Here is a 24,724-nt window from a genome sequence, read left to right as displayed (position 1 = left end):
TTATAGGACTGTTCAGCCAAGAGTGGGCACATGCTCCATCCCAGTGAAGCATGCAAAATGATGGGGTGGAAGGAGAACAGCTTTTTTTTTCCCGTAACATCCCTTTTCTGCCTGAAAACTTGCAGATGTCTTTTGCAATCAAGACAGCAAAACCAGCCCATCGTTAACTTCCCTGGCTGCTCTCAGTTCTAAATTCACTTGGCCACTGATTGTATTTTATTTATTCCAGTTTTCCATTCTTGCTGATTTGCAGAGTCTCACTTGGCTGAGTTAGGAGCTGTTTGCCCAACAGGGTTTTTGTTCTGGTCTACCAAAAACTGGAAAAACCTGTTAGTGTACAAGTTGTTTTGGTTTTTCTTTTTCTTGTTTTCCCTCCCAGTCTCCCTCTCCTATTGGCAGTTACAGCCTGTACACACACACACAAGGTGGTGCTTACCTTTCATGTGGAAAACTGCCTTACAAAAACTGAAGTTGTTTTTTCCATCACCCCATTGCTTTTCTGGCCTCATGAAGACTTTGGTGGATACTCCAGGAGTTAAACTCTGTTCTCCATGGAATGGAGTTTAGGCCGTCAAGGGTGTCTGAGCATGGCTCAGGTCCAGCCTTTTCAGTAATATTTGATAGACTGGGAGATCCACAATGAAATCAGCTTTGTTGCGCAATGTAGCTTTTTGGTTGCTGAAGCTTGTCTCCTTCTCAGCAGTTGCACATAGTGTTGTGCTGACATCTGTAACACCAGACAAACACCAAGGCAGCACGTAAGTGCAGAACGTGGACAAGTTGGGGAGAAATTTTTTTTTTCCCTTCTCCTTCGTTTTCCTTTTGCTTTGTTTTGTTTTGTTTGTTTCTCTGCTGGTGGAGCAAGAATGGGTCAGCTGTGTGGACGGTGCATGCAGCTGCTGCGTGACTTCATGGCCTTTGTTCAGAAGATATCCTCAGAGCTGGTGCGCAGCATGAAGGAATGCTTAGCTCTGATAAGTGACTGCTCGTGCTTGAAACAGAATGGCTCGAAAACTAGGCAGCTGTACAAGCCCATCCTGCAGCCTCATGAGCGGGTGACAGCACAGGAATTTCTGCAGCGAATTGAAAGAGGTAAGAGCATTAGGTTTTTGAAAGGGTTGTGAAAGGGGAGAGTCTTTTGGAGGGCTGAAAATGGATTCCCATCTGAACTGCTCTGACATGGCATAGTGGTGTAGGAAAGGACAGAGTGACAGGACGCTGTGTATGCAACATCAAGAGCTTGAGTGGCACAACAGTAGGATTCAGGTAGAAGTGGCCTGTCCCTTTCTGCTGTGCCACTGCTGTTAAACATGACCTATGTACGTATGTTTCATGAAAGCAAGTCCTTCTAGTAACTGAAGTTAATTTTTTTGAGTCAGTCCTTGAAGCAAAAAAGTTGGGAAGAGGGCTGTGTTAACACTGGGTGCTACAGGAGCCTGTTAGCAGGAAACAGCAGCATGGTCCTGGCTGAGTTGTTTACATACATCTACGGTCTGGTGCGGAGCATCTGGAGCTGCACTGAAGGTGCTTGTGCTGCATGTGGGGAAGGCTGAGGACACCATGGCACAAGTGCCATTGGGCTCAGAGGGCTTCCCCAAACTCCAAAAAACTGATTTGCCAGTATGCACTTTTGTGTACATGTACATTAACTTGTTTAATTTCATTCCTACTGTCACAGAATGTCTCCTTGGATGAGTGTCTTGTCAGTTGTCCAACCTGAAAGCACTCCTTGTCTCAGTCTTGAAGAGGGGGCAGTTGGCTGTTGGATTTTTTGCTTTGTCTTACAGCTAATTGCATGCATTGTGTTAAGTTTAACAACCTTGGGCTGATGGAATTAGACAAAATTGCATATCCTTCTTCTTTCATTTCCATACAGGGTGCAGGACACCACAAACCACTCTTTCTTTACTTGCCTTCTTGTGACACGAACTGAGAGAGACATTTATTCTTGATGTAACACAGATAAAGTTGTTTGAAATAATCTGTCATGGAACAACTTTAGGAATGATTGCTGTGATGCTGACTGAAATACACAAGGATTAGCCTCAGCTGATGTCCTTACTCTTTGAACAGAGGGATCCCATGCTGTTGGTATATTTAATTAGTGTGCATATGAAGCACTGGCTAAATACCAACATCTATATCTGAAATAGGACTTTAACTTTCAGTTTTGTTTGCAGTGAGAATCTTCCAAAGCTGAACATTTTCTTCCAAAAGCTAACATGCTCCTGACCATTTAGGAGTGTCTTGACAGTAATAACCCTACTCAACTAAGAGATCAGGAGCAAGTAAAGAGTGATCTGGGAGCTGTAAAGGGCCATAATGTTCTCATCACTTTTTCCAGATCACTCTTTCCTCTCTGAGATGGGTCCACAAAGGTCCAGTTTGTCCTGGCTTCTTAGGAGCTGGGACAGAGCAGCAGGGAGCCTTGAGCTTCTGTGGCAGTAGCGTGGAGGTGGCCACACATGCTCTTAGGGAGATACACAGCACCCAGGAAGAAGGACCAAGGTTAATTCTCTGAGTGGCCTAACTCTGCTGCCAAGATAGGTACAGGAGCCTCAGGAAGAGAACCAAGATATATACATCATAATTTAGCACTCACCTGTGTATTTTATCCTGAGATGAGCAATCCCATCCTCATATTTAGACAAATTATATTAAGCAGAGAACCAGCATTTGGAATTGAGTGCAAGGAAATACTTTTGTGATTGGTCATTTTCATTTGTTAGCTAGGTCATCAGGTGAAGATTTTGTGTGGCTTTTTCTTTACCATTCTCCTAAATAAATATGCACGGATATGTGAGGGATTCAGGTAGTCTGTAAAGAAAGGAATTAAACTACATGAAGAGATCCTTGTTTTTTTCTCGAGTTTTCTTGTACACACTGGTGGCTAGTCCTTCCCTTTGTGTTTATTGTTAACTATTAAATAAAACTATTATATGAAGCAGTTCTTCTGTGAAACACACTTACCTAACCTTGAAGGTAAGCATTTGCTATTCTTGTTATGTCAGCAGTTTCTAGTAGCTTGAGATATTGGCTGAGTTTCACACTGAGTCATGAAAACCCACAACCTTCATATCCCTCACATCCCTGTTATCCCATGCAAAGAAAAGTAGCTAGGTCTTGTTTTTCACAGAGATATTTCAATCTTTAATGTACTGCTTAAATCTTGTCTAAAGATGGATTGTATACTTGTGTGCTCCACCAGTCGATATTTAGTACATTACCTTTTCAACAGTTGATGCTGATGAGCTCTGGATCAATGGCCTTTTTTTCTTCCTCTTTGCTGTTCGATTCCACTCACTGTAAGCACATAATGCACTAACTTACAGAAATCATGGATGACTGCTATTGCTTTATTCTTGATGGCTATTGCTGAACATCTGGTTTATTCATATCATACTCAGGAACAGGTAGATGCATGCTAGGAATTTGAGCCTGAGGCAAACCCATTTGCAATCCACATTGATATTTCCCGAATTCCATTATTATGATACAAAGAATAGAAAACACAGCAAAAACAAAAAGTAGTAAATTAAAAATATATTCTTGTTCTATTCTCATAGCTAAGAATGCCATTTCCAGTTGATACATTTTAACAAAAACCTTCTGTGATTAGGAAGCAATAGGAGTTTTATGGAGAAGAACAACACCTGCATTTATACTGGATAGCATAAAAGTGTCTAAAGGTTATAATTTATCTTGCATCCAATCACTAGCTTCAAGAATTTTAAGAGGCACTGCCAAGGACAGGTTATTCTGGGTTCATTTATTGCTGCTTCTCCTGGAAATATGAAGAGTATAGATAGGCTCCATGGAGCTGATTCAGTACAAACACCCTTACTTGCTTGATTGGCTGTAAACTTTAATTTCCTTTTATAAACTATACTGTTTCAAGTGTAATTAAGTCTGTGCTGTAACTGTATATCTTTAGGTTTTGAAATGTCACCATTGGGAAAGGACCCTCTGGAAGCCTTGAGGATCTTGGCTTTTTCAGAAAACCCAGGTCTACAGCAGTCTGCTGCCCTCTATTATTTGCATATGAGCCAGCACAGTAAGTTGTCTCAATGCCTTAGAAAATTTCGATGTGATTATAAATAAAATAATATTTTCCAGCTGTGAAACCTGCTTTGATTCATTAATCAAAGCTCTGTTTTGTATTTTGTTTTTTCCTGCTGCATTTTTTACCAGGAAAAATGGAAGTGCAGTCATTGCCATATGGGCAGAATCATTCTGGGTTTTGCTGTGAGGAGATTATCTCTCATGATTATAAAAATTGTCATTTGTGTTGAAAACAGATCAGCAGACTCCGCAGTACCTAGAGTCAGTGTATTCTGAATCTCCTGAGAGTAACATACAGAGAATCTGGTGGCAGGAAGTGGTCACAGTGATCTTTTAAGGTTTTGCAATGTGTGAGTTTTTGGCAGAGGACAAAGGCCTCAAAGCCAGGCTGTAGTGGAAACACGAAGGAAACATTCTGGTTTATACCTGCTACTCCAAGGGAGCCACTGCTTGGCTTTTGAGGCAATCTGTGAACAACTGGAAGTCAGCTTTGATATGCCAAATAGGATTCCAACAAGAGTTTGGGTCCTACATAAAGGCAGAAATACCAGCAACCAGCAAGCTGTGGTTTATTTATTTATTTTCTTTTTAGAATTGTACCTCGAGCTTTATTCTATGTATTTTTTTCTGGCTAAAAATGTGCAGTCTACTCAACATGATGACCTGCTATGAGGTGGAATGACTTGTTTGGTAGCAAGGCGTGTTGGGTTCCTTCCCTTATTTTTTAAGTACTTGATTATTCAAAACCTTCTCAGGAAACTTGGCCTGTTTTGCTTGTAGCAATGTAATTTAATGATGGAGAACACCACTCAGCCCATTTATAGTAACAACTCAGGCCCAAGACCAAAAAGTGAAAAACAAGAGCAATGTGAATGATGAGACTCCTGAGCATTTTCTTTCACTTCTGCAGTGAATGTTCCCCTACCAGCAGAGCATCTGGAGCCCTTCTATGCCTTACTACGTTCTGCTGACCTCGAGGTGCAACAAATGTCTTCCTTGTCCCTTGTCAACTTTTTGCTGGAAGGAAATAGTGAGTAATTAATACCGCATTTCCCATTCTGGTGCATCTCTTCTGCAGGACTCAGTACGGAAGAAAGGCACTTTTCCATAGTGAGGCTTACACATATCCAAATTCCCTTTTTTGTGTTCTAGATAGGACAGATGTGAGTTTGCTTGCAAGCCACATATATTCTGGATGTTAGGTCCCTTGAGCAATGCTGTATCACATGGCAAGTAATCTTGAATCTGTTTGCAAAGACTGTTAATTTTTTCTCAGGCTGGTGTAGGAATATCTGTACTAATCTTTTTCTTGGATTGAGAGTGCACTTCCAAGCAATGGATACAGCTCTCAGAAACAAATTGCCTATGAGATGATGTTCTGATGAATTACTGACTGTCTTCTGTAGCTTCTGGGTCCCATTTAATTGAGTTAGCATCTGGGAGCTGCAGAATACACATCACTACTTACAAATTAAAAATATATTTATAAAGGTAGACTTCAAGAGATGGAGAGCAGATGAGAAAATTGCGAACCTATTGGAAAGCTGCAGTTGCAGTTTCCAAAGTGAACTGTGTGTTTGAAAATAGAATTGCTGGTAGAAACTTTTGGAAGCATCAGAGTATCTCATACACTCTTTCTTGAGTCTGACAATGAATCAAGCAAACCAATTAAGAGATTTTAAGTGCCTTTCAAGCTGTTTCTATATTAGGGCTATTTTGCATGATCAAAATATAGACCCTAAAGGAAAGATATATTCTTTTCACAAAGGCTTTAACTACTTACTTTCTCATTTGTCCACTTGTTCATGAATCTATGAATAGTTGACAAGGAAATGGTTGTCCAAATGGGTTTACTTGAGCCAATTCTGGATCTGCTTGAGTCAGAGGATCCCACTGTCCAGTGTAATTCCTGTGCCTGCACAATGACTTTGGCTGTTTCAGGTGAGTGTGCTGTTCTTTCCCCTTATCCTCTGCAGTGAATCCATTCAACTTGTGTGAAACCACTTACTTGCAATTGGATTAAGAGTCAACAGATGTCACATTAGTATCTTTTTGGCAAGAATTCTTTCACAAATTCTTGAGATTCTGGTGAAGATCTTCTTGGTGTTTCTGGCCATTCTTGTCTTATGATTACAAACCCTTTTCAGATTTCCAACCTAAATATATTAATGACTACTGTATCTTAATTAGTGTCTATATTGGTTTTTAACTTCAATATTTCTCCCTCTTTGATGTCTGTACCAATGAAGATCTTTCATTTTACTAGAACGAGAAAGCCAAATTCTTTTCAAGACTCCTTTTGTAAATGAGACTCTCCATTTATCTTCATAGTCCTTTTGGGTGTAAAGCATCCTTTCCAGAAATGGAACATAGCTGTTTTGCAGTACCACAGACCTCAAGCATTGTTACAGTCAGAAGACTTGCATAAGTGCTGTAGGAGTTTAATTTTGAATTTATCCCTTCTGAAAGACAGTGACAAGAAACATGCAGTACTTCAGCTGGGATCTCACCCATGCCATCCATTGTGACATCCAGGAAAATCTGTGTGTGATACATCTGATGATAATATTTATGTCTTTTGTGACTGCATTACAGCGTCATTGTCATCCTGCAACTGATTTATCATTTAGACTTTATCCTCCTCTGCTGCTATTTTGTGTTGTCACCAGTTTGTGAAAGGACTGCAACAAAGCTCAACCACTGTTAACAAAAGTCATTGTGTTAGTCTGGCTGATTCTACCTTTCTCATACTGCATTGTTCTTGTATAAAGAATATGTAAAAGCCTGCTTAAAACTTATAAATAATGCTTATTTCCCTTCCTCTCTTGTTTTTCTACCAACTTCCCCCCCAGCATGGGAAGCTGCCACCTGATCTCCCCGGAGGCTGTTAAAGGCATTGTGGATGCATAACTTTCTCACTTAGGTACTTATATTGTGAAGGGGGAGCACGTAAACAGGATCCAAGTTTATTTCAAGTTTGAGATTCCTGGGCATAGGAGGGCTTTTGTTATCTATACTTTGTGGAGATTTTCTCCTGAAGACCTACAGAGGCAGATCCTTCCATCTGTTTTAAGTAGTGCACAGAGAAAGGGGTGTGTCCTTGGGAACCTAAAGATGTTAATTAGTATTGAAGGCCCTCTGGCTCTCCTTGATGTCTCAGGGAACCCTCAGCCACTCCAGTTGCATTCTCTTTTGAAGATGGTTACCTAATACCACTGAACACTCCATAAGTGCTGGTGTACTTTTGAGCGCTAGTAGATCACGTTAAGCACTCAAGGAACTTCTAGCCTGTGTAGGAGATAATCTGCTGAATGTAAAGGTACACAGTCCTGCAAATACATAGGCTAGTTTGCTGTCTGGGACTTAGCTCAGTTTTGAAGATGTGTCTCAATTTAACTAGGATTTAGATGGACTGGATCCATTTACTTCTTTCTCAGAATATATTTTGCTGCCACAGCAATGAGACTAAAGCAAGATGCAACTTGCTAGAGTTTACTTAAATTGTAACTCATATGCCCTTATATCTTAAAGGATCTGCTTGAGAAAAGAATGTTGCTCAGTCATGAACTTCAAGTCTTCCATTCATGCTCTAGAATATTTTTAAAAGATAAATATGGAAGCAGAATAAAACTGGAAAGATCCTTTAGATTGCTTTGAGTTGATGAAAACTTTAAATCCAAGAGTGGCAACGTGTCTTAACTCTGCTGCAATATGCATCCACAGCTGTGCACACTGAAGTTGTTCAGCAATATGACTGCAAGTTATACATGAACTGGGATACCCAGTACTTACCAGCTGCCAGAAATAGCTGAAAACAAAACAACAAACAAGCTCATTTAGATTAAAAAGATTTGAAGGTCAGTTGGTTCCAATACTGGCATTTATCCACACAGCAAGAGGACATGTGCACATCTGCAATTATCTGTTTCAATCTGTGAGTAGAAACAATCAGTTCTGGGATAAGAACTCTGCTCAGAGTGGATAGGAAAAGAACTAAATGTTCACAGCAAGGGTTTTGGGAGGCCATGTAGCTAAACAGAAAAGGCTACAGTGAGCGCAGAGCACATTCAAAGTTGTGCTGTCAGGAGAATTTTAAAGCACACAGACAGCAGAACGTGGAAGGAAGGAGTTTATAAATGTAGGTTTCCAGGTGGGTAAATCAAACCCAGTTTGAGTAGATGTCAGTGATTCACCTACTTTAGAGTAGTAAATGAATACGTGGTTCCTTTCTAAAAACACACTCCGGGACACATTGTTGCACTGGCATCAGTAGAGGAACTGTGTTACAAAGGTTTTCTTCTTCTCTGGAGATGAATTCAAGACCTGCCTGGACACCTACCTGCAAAGCCTGCTCTATGGAGCCTGCTTTGCAGAGTGGTTGAACTCGATGATCTCAAGAGGTCCCTTCCAACCCCTACGATTCTGTGATTGTGTGATTCTGTGATAAGCAGATGGGCCACGGAGATGATAATTTAATTGTACACCATGGTGAGATAGTGAGAAACAACAGGTTTCCACTGTGTAGGTACCTGTTGTGGTTTCTCCACTCTCCCGCAGTGAAAGTCGGTGCTCCAGTCACTCCCAGGCTAGAGCAGGGTGCCAAGCACGTGTGCCACCACCTCCATCAATACAGGCTGCAAGAGCTCATCCCACCACTGCAGGCTCCCTGTGTGTGTGTGCATCAGTCCCACAGTATAGAATGGTTCCAAGAAAAGATGTTTTTATTCTCATAAGTCTCTAAGTTAGTTGTCACCTGAAGATAATATTTGATCCAAATCCTTTCACATTTCTTGCTTGCTTGTGTTTCATGTTTCTCTCGGCAGAGTTTCAGAGACTGGCCATTGTTTAAACAGTCTAGAAATGTACAAACATGAATAATGCTCCAAAGAAAGCCAGTCCTTCCATCTGTCCTGCTCCTGACTCAGTAAGAGGATACTCTGTGGCACTGTGCCATTTCTTTCTTACTCTGATTTTTTTTCCACCAGAATCCAACCGACTGGCTATCGGCGCTGCTGGAGGAGTTACACTTTTACTGTCTCTTGCCAATTCCTATGATCCTAGAGTGCAACAAAATGCAGTTGGTGCTATTCTCAACCTGACACAATCAGGTACTTCCTGACAAACGGTTTAGCTAACGTTGCTGAAAGAAAATTCCTCAGCAGTAGAAAGATACATAAGTTGAAAGGATTAAAGCAAGAACAAAAGCTTATCTTCACAACAAGTTATTTGCTTTGCATATTGTATTCACGATACCATAGGCTGATTGTTTCAGTTTGGCTTCTCCTTAGCTAGTGCAGACCCATTTTTACTTAGATCCAAAACAGAAAGTCTAGAACTCAAAGAATTAATGTGCAAGCAATTAAGATATTAAAGAAACAGAAATAATAATTTATTAAAGAGATATTTTGGTCTAAAAAGCTATCAGGAAATCTGGTAGTACTTTGAAGCAATCCAACAAGGATTAGCCAAATTTATCCTGCAAGGTCAAGCTGTGATATTGTTTAACTTGTATCTCTAACTTTAGCGTTGGATGATTCAAAACACACATGACACCATTATCCCACACAGCCAGATGATACACTCCTAAGGGATATCTTATTTCAGTACAGTAGGGGGAATGATTGGCAAGAACTTCTACAATTGACTATTACACTGCTGCTATTATTGTTTGTTTTACATGGAAATCATGTGTGGTGAATATCATGCTTGAGATTTGCCATATTCGCCACCAAATCAGATTCTCACAGTAGGCTTAGCAGAAAACCAGCGTAGGTTTAACCAACCAGCCTAGGTCATTTTGCTAAAATGCTACAGTCTTACACCAGCTCTGAATGGTGTGCGCTGATGTTTGAATAAGCACAATCACTCTATTGTGCATCTCTCTGTTGAATAATGTGAAAGAGGGAAGGGAAAGTTAGGTGGAAGTTTGGTGGCTCTGCCAGGCAGTAGGGTTGGAGCTTCATGATCCTTGAGGTCCCTTCCAACCCAGGTTATTCTGTGATTCTGTGAAAGGACACACTAACAGAACTTCATTTTTTTAAATGGCAGAGAGGATCCAACTGGTCTTGTGCAAGGAAGGAGCCCTGCCAGTTCTCACTTTGCTGCTGGAGTCCCCTGACTCAGAAGTGCAGGTATGGCACAGTTCAGATTTTCTAACAAGGATAGTGTGACTGCAGGGAGAGCACAAAGCACAGAACTGGGAAATGCAAAGGTGGAGGGAGGGGAAGGCTCTGCAGAGAAGCAGAATGACATGTGAGTGCATCTTGAAGGAACTCAGCTCAGTCAGACAACATCTATTCAAAGCACATGATTTGTTTAGCTCCACAGGGGGTTTATTATATCAGTGTATACTAATACATGCATGCAGTTGTGATACAGCTACCTTTCTGTGTCTTTTGGATCATCAGATCAGCTGCCGATAGGCCTGCTCTTCTGCTCTTCATGCCTCCTTTGATCTTCCCCTCTAAACAATTCTGCTAAGTGTTTCAGAAGGCATAACTTGCAAAGAATTTTTTTCTCATTGTTTGGGATGTCTGGGAAATCTTCATTTTTTATGCTTACCCCAGATATGTTGTATTTCTACACAGTTAACAGAGTTGCTCCTTGATTTCAAGTATTCTAATGAAAAACTATGAGTCCGATTTGTAAACCTGAAAGTCAACGTGTTCATTCAGTTTGTTTGAGAAGTACAGGATTGTTTCCTCCTTGGCTCTATTTAGTTGTAAATGTCAGAAGTGATGGAGCCTCTGGAACTGCTTTCTGCAAACTCTATCAGCATCACCTACTTCTCTTGGCATTCATCTTAAAATTTCTTTCTCTGCAGTTCAACCTGTTCCTTCTAATTATACCTCCCAAGTACCACATGTTTTAATATATATAATCTTCCTTGGAACTAATGTTTAAATCTTTTGTAAATGATCTCTTAACATGCTAGGGCAGTGACAACATTCATTTCCAATCAACCAGTGTGAATATGCAATGCAATGTAGATGAGCTGAGGTAGTTGTCAGCTGAGGAGTAGCTGCAGCAGTACAGGACATTCCGAGGCGTCGTGGAGCTTGTGGGTTTGTGCAGCGTGCACTGCTACAGCATGGCTGCTGTTGTAGTAACAACAGATATTGCATCACTTTTCCTGAGCCCACTCAGGCTATTATCAGGTCTACCTCAGAAAATACCTGAAGATGAAAAAGCATTGCATAGTCTTCAGCTCTCACTCTGAGCATTTCTCCAGCTCAGTTTTACTCACTTTAGTGTTGTCATCACTGTGACCACCACTCTCCCTGTTTTTTTCCTTTGGCTCTCCACAGTATTATAGCTGTGCTGCCCTAAGCAACATAGCAGCCAGCGCTCAGCACCATGAGGCCATGCTGAGAATTGGTGACAGATTCCTGCTGCGCACACTCATCTCTCTTCTGTCCTCCTCTGTGGGCAAGGTAAAGTTGCAACCCTCTTTACATGAAGGTTTAGCATCAGAGCACAGCTATAAAGCCAGGCTTTCAGTTTCAGTCTGGCACACTTCTGCTTATTTACTGCGCAGATGGCTCTATGACATCTTTCCCACAAGGAAAGACACACATTAAAACATGTAGGTTCTATGAGGGCAACGTTCGGAGAAAGAAAAGGGAAACATTAAAAGACCTGGACACTTCCTTTAGGCAAGGTGACCTATTTTCTTTAAACTTGAAACTGCGTATGAAGTGCTCTGTCCAGGCTCTCGTACTTATTATGCCACTTCTCCCTTTTTCTTTCTCCTTCCTTGTGATATCCTTAGCTTTGGCTATGTGGCTTCAAAGAATAACATCTAGAAAATCTTGCTTTGCTTGGAGCCACTCTCTTAAAAATCTTCAGCAAGGTTCAATTCAGGATTTAAAGGGTAAAGCCTTAAATTCTGTGTTGTCTCTCCTAGTTGGAAAGAAAAAGAAGCACAAGACAAATTCAGTCTGTATACTTTCCTATAATTGATTTGACATCCCAAAAATAATCCAAAAAACTGAACTCCGTCATCTTTTCCTCATCAACAACTTACTGAGGGGAGGTTGAAACAAACTCATTTAAAACATAATGGTTTAAAAACAAAGGCCCAAAATTTGTGCTCTGAAGATAGCTTGCCAGTGTTGTCACATTTATTTTGAGTACAATAGCCAAGAACACGCATTACTGAAACCACGCTTTTTTTCTCTGTTTCTTTTTCCCTATGACATGAGAAGGTTTCAAGCCAGGCATGTGTTTGCCTAAGAAATTTGGCTGCTGGGGGTAAGTAACATGTCACAGATAAATAAACTACACCATTTCTTTTCACTCTCTGCCTTTCGTAATGAGGAAGGTGGGTTGGGAACCTTTCCCATTAGAAACAGAGACACCCTCATTTGTGTGTTAGTCGGATGCTGCAGGAAGAGGGAGGTTTGGTGTGCACTCAACCAAACCTGCCCCAGGCAGCAAGGGATAGTAACCAAAGTACCCAAAGTGAGGGAGCCAGCACATATCTTGGATGCACGGGGCCTTTTGCTCCCCTCCACATTTCCCAATCATTAATCTTGATTAGGACAGAATGTCTCCTGAAATTGCTGCTTCGGTGGGGCCTGCCCTCTCCTAAGGCATGAATCTCTCATTAACCATAATTCTCTCTCAAGCATTTGTCATCCTCTTAAAAAAAAAAATCCAATCCTGTTATGTACCCCAGTCCATTTCTACAGTGTACTCTGGAGATGAAAGCAGAAGAGTTGCATGTTCAGCACTAGAGTCCTAGTGCCCAGAGTAGAGTTGTTCATCTAGAAATTGTGGAGGCACCTTGTTCCCAAGCAGTCACAGTGATGGTGGGGCAGGGAGTAAAGGCCTTGCTCTTTGCTCCTTGTTGGCTTTGGTCTTTGAGATTGCAGGGCCAATGTTGTAGGACTGTGATTGAGACAGGCAGTGTTCAAGCAGGTTTGTCTACCCCTTCTACAGAGTTCTAGGACAATTAATTGCTCACAAAATGCTCCTCATCTTTTCTCACCGAGGTTTAGACATAAAATGAAGGGTGTCCAAAGCTATATGCTGCTCTCAAACCTGTATTAATTCTTGGTCAGATGAGCCAGACCGAATGAGGTTTAGTTTTCATAACAAAATACCAAGCACTGTCCCATCCCACAGAGTTTGGGTTGTCCTCTCTAATGTCCTCACATTTCATCATCATCTTCTCCAAACAGCAGAAGCACAGGCTGAGCTGGTTGCTAAGGATGTTCTGCCCAGGTTGTGCTCTCTCCTGGTGTCCAGCAGTGAGGATGTGAATCGTGCAGCCGTCGCTCTGCTCTGGGTGCTGTCCCAGTACCCACACAACCAGGTATGGCATCTCTTCCCCTGATAGCCAGAGGGAAAGAACAGTTCTGGCCACTGCCTGCATTAACACTGGTACAGCATCCTATGAGTTGTGCCATCCTAACCCTTCCCTTTTCTGCCCCAAATGATGAAGCTTTGCCTACTTCAGCTGCATTGTCTCAACTCAAGGAGCCTGTCTGTTGTGGGAAGCTGGGGATCCCATAGTTAATTGGATCACCTGTGAAGAGGCCCTGGGGAGGGAAAAGGTTGAGATGGAAGTCAAATTGCTTGGCTGAGCAGACACCACCTTGCACTCCCTGTGATCCCCTCTCTCTGCTGACAATCTGAAGACTTAATCTGTTTTATTTTTTTAATTAGACTTGAGATAATTGAGAAGTCCATCAATCTTTAGCTATTTCACCAGAACTTTCTTGTGTCTCTTTGTGTCCTTAGCTACAGAATGGTTTCTTTGCCCATTTTCAGGGCAAGCACTACCATTCAGCAGCATAATGCCATGCAAACACATGCAGAACTCTGGCTGAAAATAAACTGCAGCAAACAACCAACACAAGCACACCTGCTGTACTTTCATCCTCCACATGAAACACCAAATCACTAAGTACTGACAGATATTATTATTATTTTTAATCACGCTTTTCCATTCTAGTAATTAAAGGCATCCTTAGGAACACGGCTATGAAAGGTTTTTGATAGGTAGCTTAAGCTAACAATAACGTCATGGGAGAGCTGGAGTTTGGGCAGATAAAGGAAAAAGGAAAAAAAATAGAAAAAAAAAGGCAAGAACCTTTCCTGTCACACTAACGTAAGCAGCAGTGACAGCCTCAGTGAACACAGCTGGGCCCAAGTGGGGCTGAGACTTGGAATTTCCCCAGGGCACTGGAGACCTGGTGCCTCACATCCTGTTGCATGTACATGGCGCAGTATGAAATGAATTGTGCCTCCTCCAACTCAGGGACATGATGGAAAAATTGGGAAAGCTCAATGTTCACGGAACCACAATCAGAAGGCTGAGCTTTCCAGAGCTTTAGTGCAGGCCACATTAGCACCGCATGTCCTTGTGGCACATCAAACTGCCTCCTGCAACTGAATGCAATTTGATCTCAGCAAGCTCACTGCTGAAATATCGCTGGGGGTGATTTGCACAGCAAAAATCCAGTTACATCTACAGGTTTATTTCAGTGAGCAAACAGGGCTGTCCCCAGGGAGTGAGTGAAGCCACGTGCTCTGAGGAAAGGCTGACCTCTCCCTCCCCAGGCCTCCCCATCTCTATGGCCTGGATTTTCAAGGCCTTTCAAAGTTTCTTTCACTCACTCAGGCTGAATTCTGAGAGTCTGAAAGAGGGACTTCTCCATGGGAACAGCTGTTAGGAAACAAACCACCACACAAAGCTAACCTTTACCACCGAGTCAAGTGATGCTTGAGTTACTGCAAACGCTGCCAAGGATACAATAATTCAGGATTCATCTGCCCTTTCATTACCATGAATGAAACCTCCAGGAATGCTTCATACTAGCTCTCGTCCCTTCCTTTTGGTCACTGTCCTGGCTGCTGACAGTGATTCCCAGAGAGCACTGAACTACTTCTCTCTTATAGGGGAATTTTATTCAGTTCTCCGAAGGGCAACTGAGCTCTAAAACTCCTAAGGAAAGAGTCAGTGTCTGTGGGAAATGGCCTTTTAAGTCACATTCCTTTGAGCAAGGATGTGTCAGCTCCAGATGATGCTGGTGACTTTCCATTCCAGGCACAAAGAGCTTTGCTTTCCCATCAAGTTACCTAACAGGATAATATTTAACTTGGCAAGCACTGTCTACCCAAGGATTTTGAGCACAGCATTGCAATTCCAAGCACAGTTCCTGCTGGAGTGCTTTTCCTTGCTCTTTTATTTTGAATCCGAGGAGAAGTTAGGTCAGTACTCACTTGAACCACCCAAAACACTCGTACTCAGAGTTCTCTCCTGAGCCTCTCATGCTGTGCTGGACCGAGCCAACAAAGTCTGGATCCCAGCCACATGCCTACCAAGGAGGCTCAGCAGAATTCAGAGTACTGTCACTTGCTGGCATAGGTCTAAATAGATGGAAGAGGCTTGGCAGGAAAGTCATTACATATTGGAAAGTTCATTTAAAGTCTATAGACAATTTCCTCCTTTCTTGCTGTAGCAAATTAAATAAGGGTACTACAGTCAATAGGATTACGTAGAAAAGAGGACACATAGTCCAAAAAGCACACAAAGCAGTCATTAGCGGTAACTGAATTGGATAATATAAAATTATGTGATTTCTGCTTTTGAGGACAAGTAAAAACAGATAAACTTTACAGCCATGCCTACATATAAGATTCTTTAATGCTCTGAGTTTTGCCATAGTACTGCCTCTTCCATCTACTTCCACATAGACATACTTTGTCATTTAACCCATGCAAATAGAAGGTGCACGTTGAACTTTTAAAAACTTCCTTTTGTGCAGCTTCAGTGGTCCTGAAACAGACTTTCAAGTTAAGAATTATCCTGTTGTTTTTTTTAATTATATATAGGAACAGTTGTTTGTTTTACACCAAACACAAAAAAGTGTCTCAATTTCTAAGTAACACAACTAAAATAGTCAGCTACTAATGAACACAAGAATTACATGAAGAACAGATAGAAAGAAAAAGTTTGCCAAGAGGAAATCTTGCACTGCTTTCAACTGTAGACCTAACCCAAATCCTGCTGAGGAGCCTACCTGGCTGGTGATACAAATCCATTTAACATGGGAGGAAAGCTACTTTCAGGGGGGAAAAGGTAGTTTCTCTAAAATATCCATCAGTGAATAGAGAAACGTGTTGTCTCAGAAGATGCTGTTCAGAGCACTTTACTGAAATGATGCCAGATCACAAGCTGGCCTAAGATGTTCAGTCCGTTACTGTTGGGTAAGCTGCCGGGGTGCTTAAAGACATGGCGCTGCTGCTGTTGCATCTCCACAAACTTCCTTTGCTAGTCACGGGACATTATTTGAGAGAAAGGGCACTGATCACAACCACTTTGCTGTTGGTTTAAATGAATCAAGTAATGCTTTTCTTGCAGAGCTAAGTTCAGTCTGCCTACAGTTTGCTTCAAAGTTTCTTCACTGTTCTTGGCATTGTCTGCAGGGGATGTAATGGAAATTCTGGTTGCTTTTCTCAGGATGCTCTTGTGTGCACTGAGCTACTGCAGAGCCTGGGGATGCTTCTGTCATTGCACACAACAGACCCTGTGATTGCTGGCCATGCTGCTTGCATCATCAGAAACCTGAACCTTTCCAAGAACAGTACCGTGAGTACCGTTTATTTTTTTAACTGAATTACACCCAAGGAAGTTGCTGTTACACTTATAAAGAATCAGCATTACCCACTGACATGTTTTACTGTTATTACTTATAAAATATACACTAAGTATACTCTGCACAAAAGTGTGTTTATGAATAAAAGGACCTAATGTGTCATAACAAAAGTTATCTTTCTGTATTTTTCCAGTGCAATGGAAAAATGCTAAAGAAAACAAGAAGTGTCTGATTTTCCTATGAACGATACGCTCACCTAATTTGAGTGACCAAGTCATAGGTACAAAACATGTTTTGAGCAAAAATCATTCAAACCAATTAAAGGAACCATCAGGAGAATCCCTGGTTGGTTAGAAACTGAATCCTGATTTCCCAGCTGTCACTCTTTGTATAGCTTTAGTTACCTGTTTACAGGGATCAGAACTAATCTCATTTCACTCACTCCCAATTTGTTAAATATGTTCCCAACTGCTGTTGTATATTTTCCCTGTTTGGCCAGGTACATGTTGTGCCAGGTTACTAACAAGGCCTCTATCACTGCCTTTGTTTCTACTGAAAGCCATACCTACAGATGCACTCCTCTGCTCATTCTCCAGCTACAAGTAGTTGCAGAGACTGCTTTGCTTAAATGTCTCTGGTGCCTGAAACAAAATCTTTTCTATCTGTGACTTACCTGATTTCAGGCTTAGGGACAGTTTTATCCTTCCTTTTTTTGCGCTGTTAATTCTTATTCTTGCAGCTCTTGTGCTCTGTTGAGTTTTGTCTAGACTGGGTTAGGCTGAAGGACCAAACCATAGTACAAAATAAAGTTGTCCCTACAGCAAAGACTGTACTTGCACTCCTTCGCCCGCTCTCCCATGATGTAACAGAGCACTCAATGCAACTGGAAAAGATTTAAACCAGTCAAGGGGAAAACTTTGCTATAGAACTACAAACCTAATTAATAATGAGGAATGGAATGAACCTTTCAGCATGTCTTAAGCAGGGACTGGAAACATCAGTTCCCAATAAAGCTTTTCACTTATATTAGCAAGGATAGGAATTAAAATAGTCTTTATAGTTGTGAAATCAATTTTTGCAAGGAAATGCATTTATTCAAACTCAGGGCCCTCAAAAGTAAAAATGGACCATGCTTTCAAAATCTGCTTTATAAAACTACCACACTTGTCAGTTAGATTGTGTGACTTTATTTTGTCCTTGGCAGGGAGCTGGTTCATCTTCATAAAAGCTTTTCTGTGTGTCATGTAACGTATTTAGCACTCACTTCAGAAGTGAACTCACAGAAATGAATAGGAGTACCAGGCTTCCAAGGTCAGTTCTAAGACACATAAGAGTCCCTGTCACAAGAGGGAAAAAAGCAGTGGTTTTGTGCCAGCAAGACACAGATTGGAGCAGCTTTAAAAGCAGCAGGATTGAATCCAGCTTCAGCTGCTAAGCAGCAAGTTAAAAAATTGCAAAATAAAATTAGATTACAAAAGAAGATTTTTTTTTTTGTTGATGGCCACCTGAGCTCCCTCATGGAGTCATGAGCAACTTCCATCATTAGGATCTTCCTATGAGCTGGAGATGCATCTTCCCTAATTAAGTCCGGTGACTTGCTCAGAATTCATCCTTTGCTCTCAAGGGCTTTTTACCCTTTAGCAGGCTAAACCCCCTCTCTGTTTTCAACTTGGTATCTAAAACATAAACTTCGGTGTGGAGATATGCATGATGTTTGGGGTATAGCAGATGCAAACTGAAAAACAAGGGAGAAACAGAAATGTTTAATATGTAACAACTCTGCAGAAACAAAACTCACCTTTGCTTGTCACATTCCCTCACATTTCCACAGATCAGAGCATTTCAACACCAGAAAGCTCTCAAAGCCTCAGATACAAAGAAAATTATCAGCTTCCACATTTCCCCCTGCTTAGCTCTGGAGACATTGGCATTATCAGTGTCTTATCCCTTAGTATTGCAAAGAGATACTCAGTACTTCTGAAGCCCTTGGGCACCGTCAAAACATGATGGAAGTGCTTGATGTTAATCTTTTTCTCATTGCAGAGAGTCATTGAAAGCCCATGCGTTGAAGGTCTCCTCCATACCATGCTTTCTATTGACATTCACGAAGACTCTCTTCATTATGTGACATCTTGCCTTGCTGAGCTGGCAAAGCAAGGTAGGGAAACAACCTCACTGTAAATGGCTTCCTCTGAGAAGAGCACGATCCAACTTACCAGTAGGTGACATTGGCTCCATTATTTGCTTTTTTTTTTCCCCGTTGAACTGCTTAATTATTATTTTGTTAAAACTCTTTGTGCCAGCCTTCACTGCCATACATGACCTGTCTACTGTTATTTGTAATGTCACCCAGTTTCTCAGCTGATTTCATGATACCAGAAGCTAATCTGAGAAAGAGACTAAAATACCAAGTGTGTTTATCTCCTTGAATGTATTGCACGTAGATTTTATAAGAGATCCCAAATTACTGTGCCTCAGCAAACAGCTGGCCTCATGACACAAAGGATAAGCAGAAACCTTCCCATCTCACTCTGGGACTGGATATCATCTGTCAAACATTTCCTCTCTTGTAACTGCCGTGCAACTGGTGACACATCTCATTTAGTTCCACAAGAGGTGCTCAGCAGCTGCTGGACAGAGACAAGTAGGCCAGAGTAAATCTGGAGTATAAAATGATGCATTCTTTCAGAGCACAAACCCAACGACATAAAAGTCCCATAGGCTTTCTGTGAATCAAATCCATACACCCTACTGAGAGCACAACTTTTAAGACATGGCCATATTTTACAATTTAGAAATACTTATTGCAGAAGTTCAGCACTTATTGTGTTCCTCCAATTCTGTGAAAGGTTTCCTACTTTGACATGTGGGTTCTGGCAGATTAGTCATGCTCTTTTCTAGGACACTGGAGTTTCTATTTACAGACTACTCTTCTACCTTTTTGCCTTCTAGAAGGAGCCACGTTACACATGGTCAAATGGATGAATGAACCCTTGACAAAGCGCTTGGTGAGGCTGGCTGGTAAATGGGAACACACCGAGACATCCTTTCAAGCTGCCTCCATCATCCGGCACATGATAGAACACGGTAACTGTCACACAACATCAGCTGTGCTTTCAAAGACACTCCTGGTTGTCTGAAGTGAAATGAGTCTTTTTCCAAAGCAGTTAACTGGAAAGTGCTGAACAACCTTTAACATTCCTCCACAGGGTTACAACAAGTTCATTAGCACAAAAAAGCCTCCAGTCACCCTTGAAATACAGGCTTAGCAGTGAAAATAGACCTTAGCGAAAGGTAGACTGTATGTTTTAAATTCCGGTGAGAGAGAATGAAGATTGCATAAGTTTAAGCAGCATGCACGGTCAGTGTGAGAAGCTGATCAGTGTATGTGTCTGTACATGCAGGAGGAAAGGACAGGCTCCCTGATAGGTGTAAGCCATTTACCATTCTCTGCAGTGACACAGGTAGTAGCTGAAGGCAAATCAGTCATTAACAATCTGAAGCGTCATTGCAATTAACAGTTACGAAAGTGTTTTAAAAAGCTCCTGCTGATCTCCAGTTATTCTTCTGTTTATGCAGAAAAGATGATGCTTTTGTTGAAGTATCACATCACTGAGATCCAGGCCTACCTCAGGAATTTTCTTACCCACCGAGAGGTTCGCTTCCAGCAGCTGGCCATTTCCACATTCTGCAGACTGCAGACAGGTACGTCTTCACCACCAGGCCCAACCTCTGGGGCATTGCCCGCTCCTATCAGCAGCAAAGGCAAATCTTTGTCACATGCTGTCACCTACGCTCCTGAACTGACAGCTCTGCTTGCCTAAGCAAGCAGAAGAAGCCCAAGGGCAGCTGCTACCTTAACCATTTTATCTGTTTTAAAACAAGAACAAATATCTTACAATAAATGCAGATTTACTTTATTTATTTTTAACTTTTAGATCAGCAGGAAACATGACTGGGGGTATAGATGTCTATTGTCTGGTATGAGGATGCATGGCACTAAGCTCAGCCTAAAAGCTTTTCAGCTTTAAAGTTTTAATTTATTTTGATTACGCAAATGCAAGAAGATCACATGGATGGCAAAAGCTGGAAAGCTGCATCTTTTTCATACGAAGTCTGTTCCTTAATATATTTCTCTCTTTAGTTCTGTTTTTTTAAGTACTTAAAGTTGAGTACAGATGAAAAATGCAAGATGACAATAAATGATAATAATGTATATCTTCACAAATGCAGAACAAGAACCAAGAGCTTGATACATCTCTATGTGTATCTGCTGGACAGAATCCGTACTTAAGGGTGAATTTACCAGCTGAGTGAAACAGCTTTTGCCATCCGGATCTGAAATGAGCAGCAAGCATTCTGGAATGGTTGTGGGAATGAAAACTGAATTAGTATCCATCTGCTTTGCGTTGCAGAAAGATATTGTTCCACTTTCTGTATGCTTATGTTATACTGTAGTAAGAAACAACTACATTATTTAACCTAAAATAGAAGCATTCTAAGCCCATGAATTAAAATGCAGGGAGAAACATCTGAACAGGGCAATTGCTGCAGCTCGCCTAACACTTGTTTTTCCTCTTCAGATCCAGAATTCTCATTAGCATTCAGGAAAAGCCAAATGGCCAAACTCCTCGAGCAAGTCCGTCAACAGACAGAAGAAACTCAAGAGCTCCTTAGGGCAGCTATTTGCCATGCAGACAGTTAATATTTAAACTGGAGAGCTTACAAAAACTTACCGGATCCAGGAGCCTGAACTTTTAGAGATGACTGTCTTCATTGGTTCCTGTAGCTTAACCACTTCTGTTACTTGCAGTTTCCTGGTACAAACGTGGTGCAGATCACCTTTATTAAAGCAGAGATGTTCTGATAACAAGAACAGGACCAGGTCAAAAAGCAAAGACAACATAACAGCTGCCATGAAAGACTTGTGAAATGTGTGTATGAAGACAGAAATTGAATGCTAATGCCACGTTATTTCCATAGGTACTTTCAAAAGGGAAAGCGAACAAATCTGACAAAATTACACATTGATCTTATACTCTGTTAATTCATTTTAAAAGAAGTGAGGGGACAAAAACATGTAGTAGTCTGCTTAGCTGTGAATTCAACCGTCTTGAATTCATGATGTGTACTACAGGTTCAGACTGCTCCCACCTTCTCTTCTCGAGATGCAGTGAATCTGTCTCGTGAATCTTCTTGCCAATCAGAACAGTATTTTTCAGGAAAAAAAAAGATACCATAACAAAGTCCACAGCCTTGAACTTATGTGGCACTGCTTTGGTTTTTGTTTGTTGGGTTTTTTTTATGTTTTAATTTCTAGGAGAAAGCTAAACTATTAATAGTCGCCTACTACGACCACTAATTCAATACTCATCTCCAGCTGGCTGGAGCTTCTTGTTGGACTGGCTGGAATAGTGAAGTTTTAGGACAATTCAGTTGGCAAATCTCTGCTCCCAAAACAGATGCAATAGCAGGCAAAAAGCTGGCATTCATTCTATACTGCACTTATTACTGAAAACCAATATTCAAATCCTCCAGCATTTAAAGAAGGGGGTTAAACCTAGGACTTAAAATCTATTTTTTTTTTTTTTCATTATTTTGGACTCTCACACCTACATCTAAACCCATCCCATAGACATTAGTTTGCATGTTGGGTCCTTGAAAGAGAGCATTTGTTTTTCCCTTTTATTTGAAGCAAGCCTGGAATGAATATAATTATACATTGTTTTATTTGCAGTCCAGTGCAAAAACCACATGAGAAATGAAGCAAGCTCTTCATCTCTGTGCTTTAAACAGCAAAGCAAGTATTCTGATGTTTCATAAAAATAGTCGAAATCAATGCAGCTTATGCCTGAGCCTAAATGAATCCTCAGAGCAATAAAAAATGAAGCTAAATCTTACTGGCAACATCTTTGTTCTCTTTGTAGCTGTAAGTAATCCTGTACTGATTTTTCAGTAAAGAGATCAAAGGAAAACTAAAACCTGAAGAGGTTTTATGCATACCAGGAACATGACGAAGAGTTGTTCCATCACAGACTGACTCGTGCTTCAAGTACGCGAGAAAATCAAAGTAGAAACAGAAATATTTCAAACAAGTTTTATTTGGTACTCACATGCTATAAAGGTTTAAAGGAAAACTACATATTTTGGACACTTTAAAATATTGTGGCTATGTACATGGAAAATTAAAGAAAGCGAGAATGGAACCCAATTAATTTTACTGTGTCACAAACTATTATTGAAAGCATTCTGACTGAATAGCTTCCACGTATTCTGGCAGATAAGTCTCTTTTTCTTTGCTTCTCCATTGCTTTTGTCCCATCTCCTGTGTAGGATGAACACTTGGCAGCAGCAGAAAGTCATTTCTTCAAGAACTCTTCTGCTTTTGACTCAGAAGATTTCTTCTGCAAGCACAGACTTTCTGCACAGCTTCCTATAAGCCTAGATCAGTGCTCACTAAAGGCAAGTGCAGAAATCTGAGTGGCCATTCCCTGTCAGCACCAACCCCATAAACCCCCTGTTTTCACTGCCAAGGATCTGCTCAGGGACTTCAATGAACAATGCATCAAGCCCTGGTTGATGTTTCCAACTCAAATACCCCGTGAGTTCTGCCTGCAACAGCACAGTTTATCACAGCATAGAAAGATGCACAATGTTACTGTTCTGCTCAACAACAACCAAAAGTGAGGGATGGCATAATGATGGTAGAAGTAAGCATCAAACCAAAGAGAATGCAACCCGCATTGCTCCTCATATCGCTCAAATGATAGTGGATTATAAAAATCACACGCGGCATACAAAGCACAGACGATGACCATTTTCCACTTGCTCTGAAACGAGCAAAACCAAAAAATTCCCCAAAACCTGCTTTATCATCAAAAACTCAACTGATTTCAGGTTTCACACAGTCTTCAATTGTCTGATAAGGCAAAGGAAAAGTCTTCCATCATTGGGAACAGCAGCAATTTACAGGACTTAGAACAAGGTTTCTCCCTGCGCATGTGCACCCGCACGCACCTTTTATAGTACTGTGAACGTGAATGTAACCAAAAAAATAACCAAGTTTGCAGTACCATTTCATTACATTTTTTTCTCATTTATTCAATTAAACAATTTATTTCTGTACTGAACAAAATTCATAAATACGTCATCTAGGAGAACAATAGGTTTTCCTCTTGTCCATGAAAAAATAACGCTTTCACATTTTAAAACCTGCCTTGTTTTGTGTCTTTAGAGAAAACGTGAGAAGATCATAGTGACATCTCAATTTACACAATGTCCCCGTAGGAATTACATTTATAAGAACCTGATACAGAAGCCAATACTCTGCCCCCATAATTAAGAGTTCTCTGCAATAATATTTAAACCGACTGGTTTAAATAAAACACCTCATTAACTCTACTCGTAGAGCAAGGAGGTATTTAATTTTCAAGTATTAGAACCACAAAGTGTAAAAGATTCATTGCCAATTTTACAATTATGCCTTTTAAACCAACGCCCACCTGAAAAAAGAGAAAAGGAAAAAATAAAAGAGTAAGTCCCACCACCCAAATCAGCCCATTGCTTTCAGATTCCAGTGTCTTGTGTCTTCAGGAATGCAGAAATATCCATTCACTAACAGAAAAAGCTCATTGGAAAAAGCCATATTAAGTAATGCACGTGAAGCGTGATTTTTTTCTAGTGATGAAAGCTATTAGAAAGGTGATCCAAGTCTATGCCCATCGTTTCTTCTGCTGGTTTTACTAAAGTCCTTCCAGAAAAAAAGATGCTCAAGAAATCTTTAAAAAACCTGGAGAGAAAAATAAAACACTCCTTCATTGCATGGAAGAAACTCCACTGACTGCAGAGATGTTTGTGTCACCTTTGGTTCTTCAGAAGAAATAATCAGATCACTTCTACAACAGAAGGCATCAGAAACAACAGGTCAGCAAAGAGTAGTAATGCTTAATTCAAAGTGCACTTATGCAAATATTTTATTGAAAGATGACTTTTTCTTATATGTTCTAAACAAGAGGAGGTAAATTAGGGTTGTCCAATTTAATTTCTTATGCTAA

The 24,724-nt window shown here is 40.8% G+C and overlaps 2 protein-coding genes across 45 annotated transcripts in view; one reads left to right on the top strand and one right to left on the bottom strand.

The window, feature by feature from the left end:
- The first annotated feature begins 394 nt into the window (after positions 1 to 394).
- Positions 395 to 22,885, top strand: LOC107311664 (uncharacterized). The gene is made up of 14 exons (XM_015858382.3): positions 395 to 1,092; positions 3,935 to 4,054; positions 4,973 to 5,092; positions 5,884 to 6,003; positions 9,048 to 9,170; positions 10,111 to 10,193; positions 11,370 to 11,495; positions 12,270 to 12,315; positions 13,248 to 13,381; positions 16,535 to 16,663; positions 18,714 to 18,828; positions 19,623 to 19,757; positions 20,250 to 20,375; positions 21,254 to 22,885. The coding sequence occupies exons 1-14, from the start codon at positions 867 to 869 to the stop codon at positions 21,373 to 21,375; spliced, it is 1,725 nt and encodes a 574-aa protein (XP_015713868.2). The 5' UTR covers positions 395 to 866; the 3' UTR covers positions 21,376 to 22,885.
- The window catches only part of MAP7 (microtubule associated protein 7), a 94,624-nt gene continuing 92,653 nt past the window's right edge, over positions 22,754 to 24,724 (bottom strand). For 29 of the 44 annotated variants that reach the window (XM_032443626.2, XM_032443628.2, XM_032443630.2 and 26 more), the window contains one exon: positions 22,754 to 24,459. In XM_032443626.2, the coding sequence (XP_032299517.1) occupies positions 24,440 to 24,459 (20 nt within the window). In that variant the 3' untranslated portion in view covers positions 22,754 to 24,439. Of the gene's footprint in view, positions 24,566 to 24,724 lie in introns of all 44 variants that reach the window. The other 15 variants (XM_032443629.2, XM_085543545.1, XM_085543547.1 and 12 more) reach the window with 1 other exon arrangement.

The sequence above is a fragment of the Coturnix japonica genome, chromosome 3 (assembly GCF_054131305.1).
Source record: "Coturnix japonica strain WE chromosome 3, WE-NBRP24, whole genome shotgun sequence".
Taxonomy (NCBI): Eukaryota; Metazoa; Chordata; class Aves; order Galliformes; family Phasianidae; genus Coturnix; species Coturnix japonica.
Note: the sequence above shows the minus strand (reverse complement) of the source record. Positions and strands in the feature narration are given on the sequence as shown.

What these genes read in the sequence shown, in the direction of transcription:
- LOC107311664 (XM_015858382.3), top strand. Translation starts at nt 867, where the DNA reads ATGGGTCAGCTGTGTGGACGGTGCATGCAGCTGCTGCGTGACTTCATG. An exon ending in AAGAAATTTGGCTGCTGGGG is followed by an intron (nt 12,316 to 13,247) that starts GTAAGTAACATG and finishes TTCTCCAAACAG; the next exon opens with CAGAAGCACAGGCTGAGCTG. An exon ending in TGCTGAGCTGGCAAAGCAAG is followed by an intron (nt 18,829 to 19,622) that starts GTAGGGAAACAA and finishes TTTGCCTTCTAG; the next exon opens with AAGGAGCCACGTTACACATG.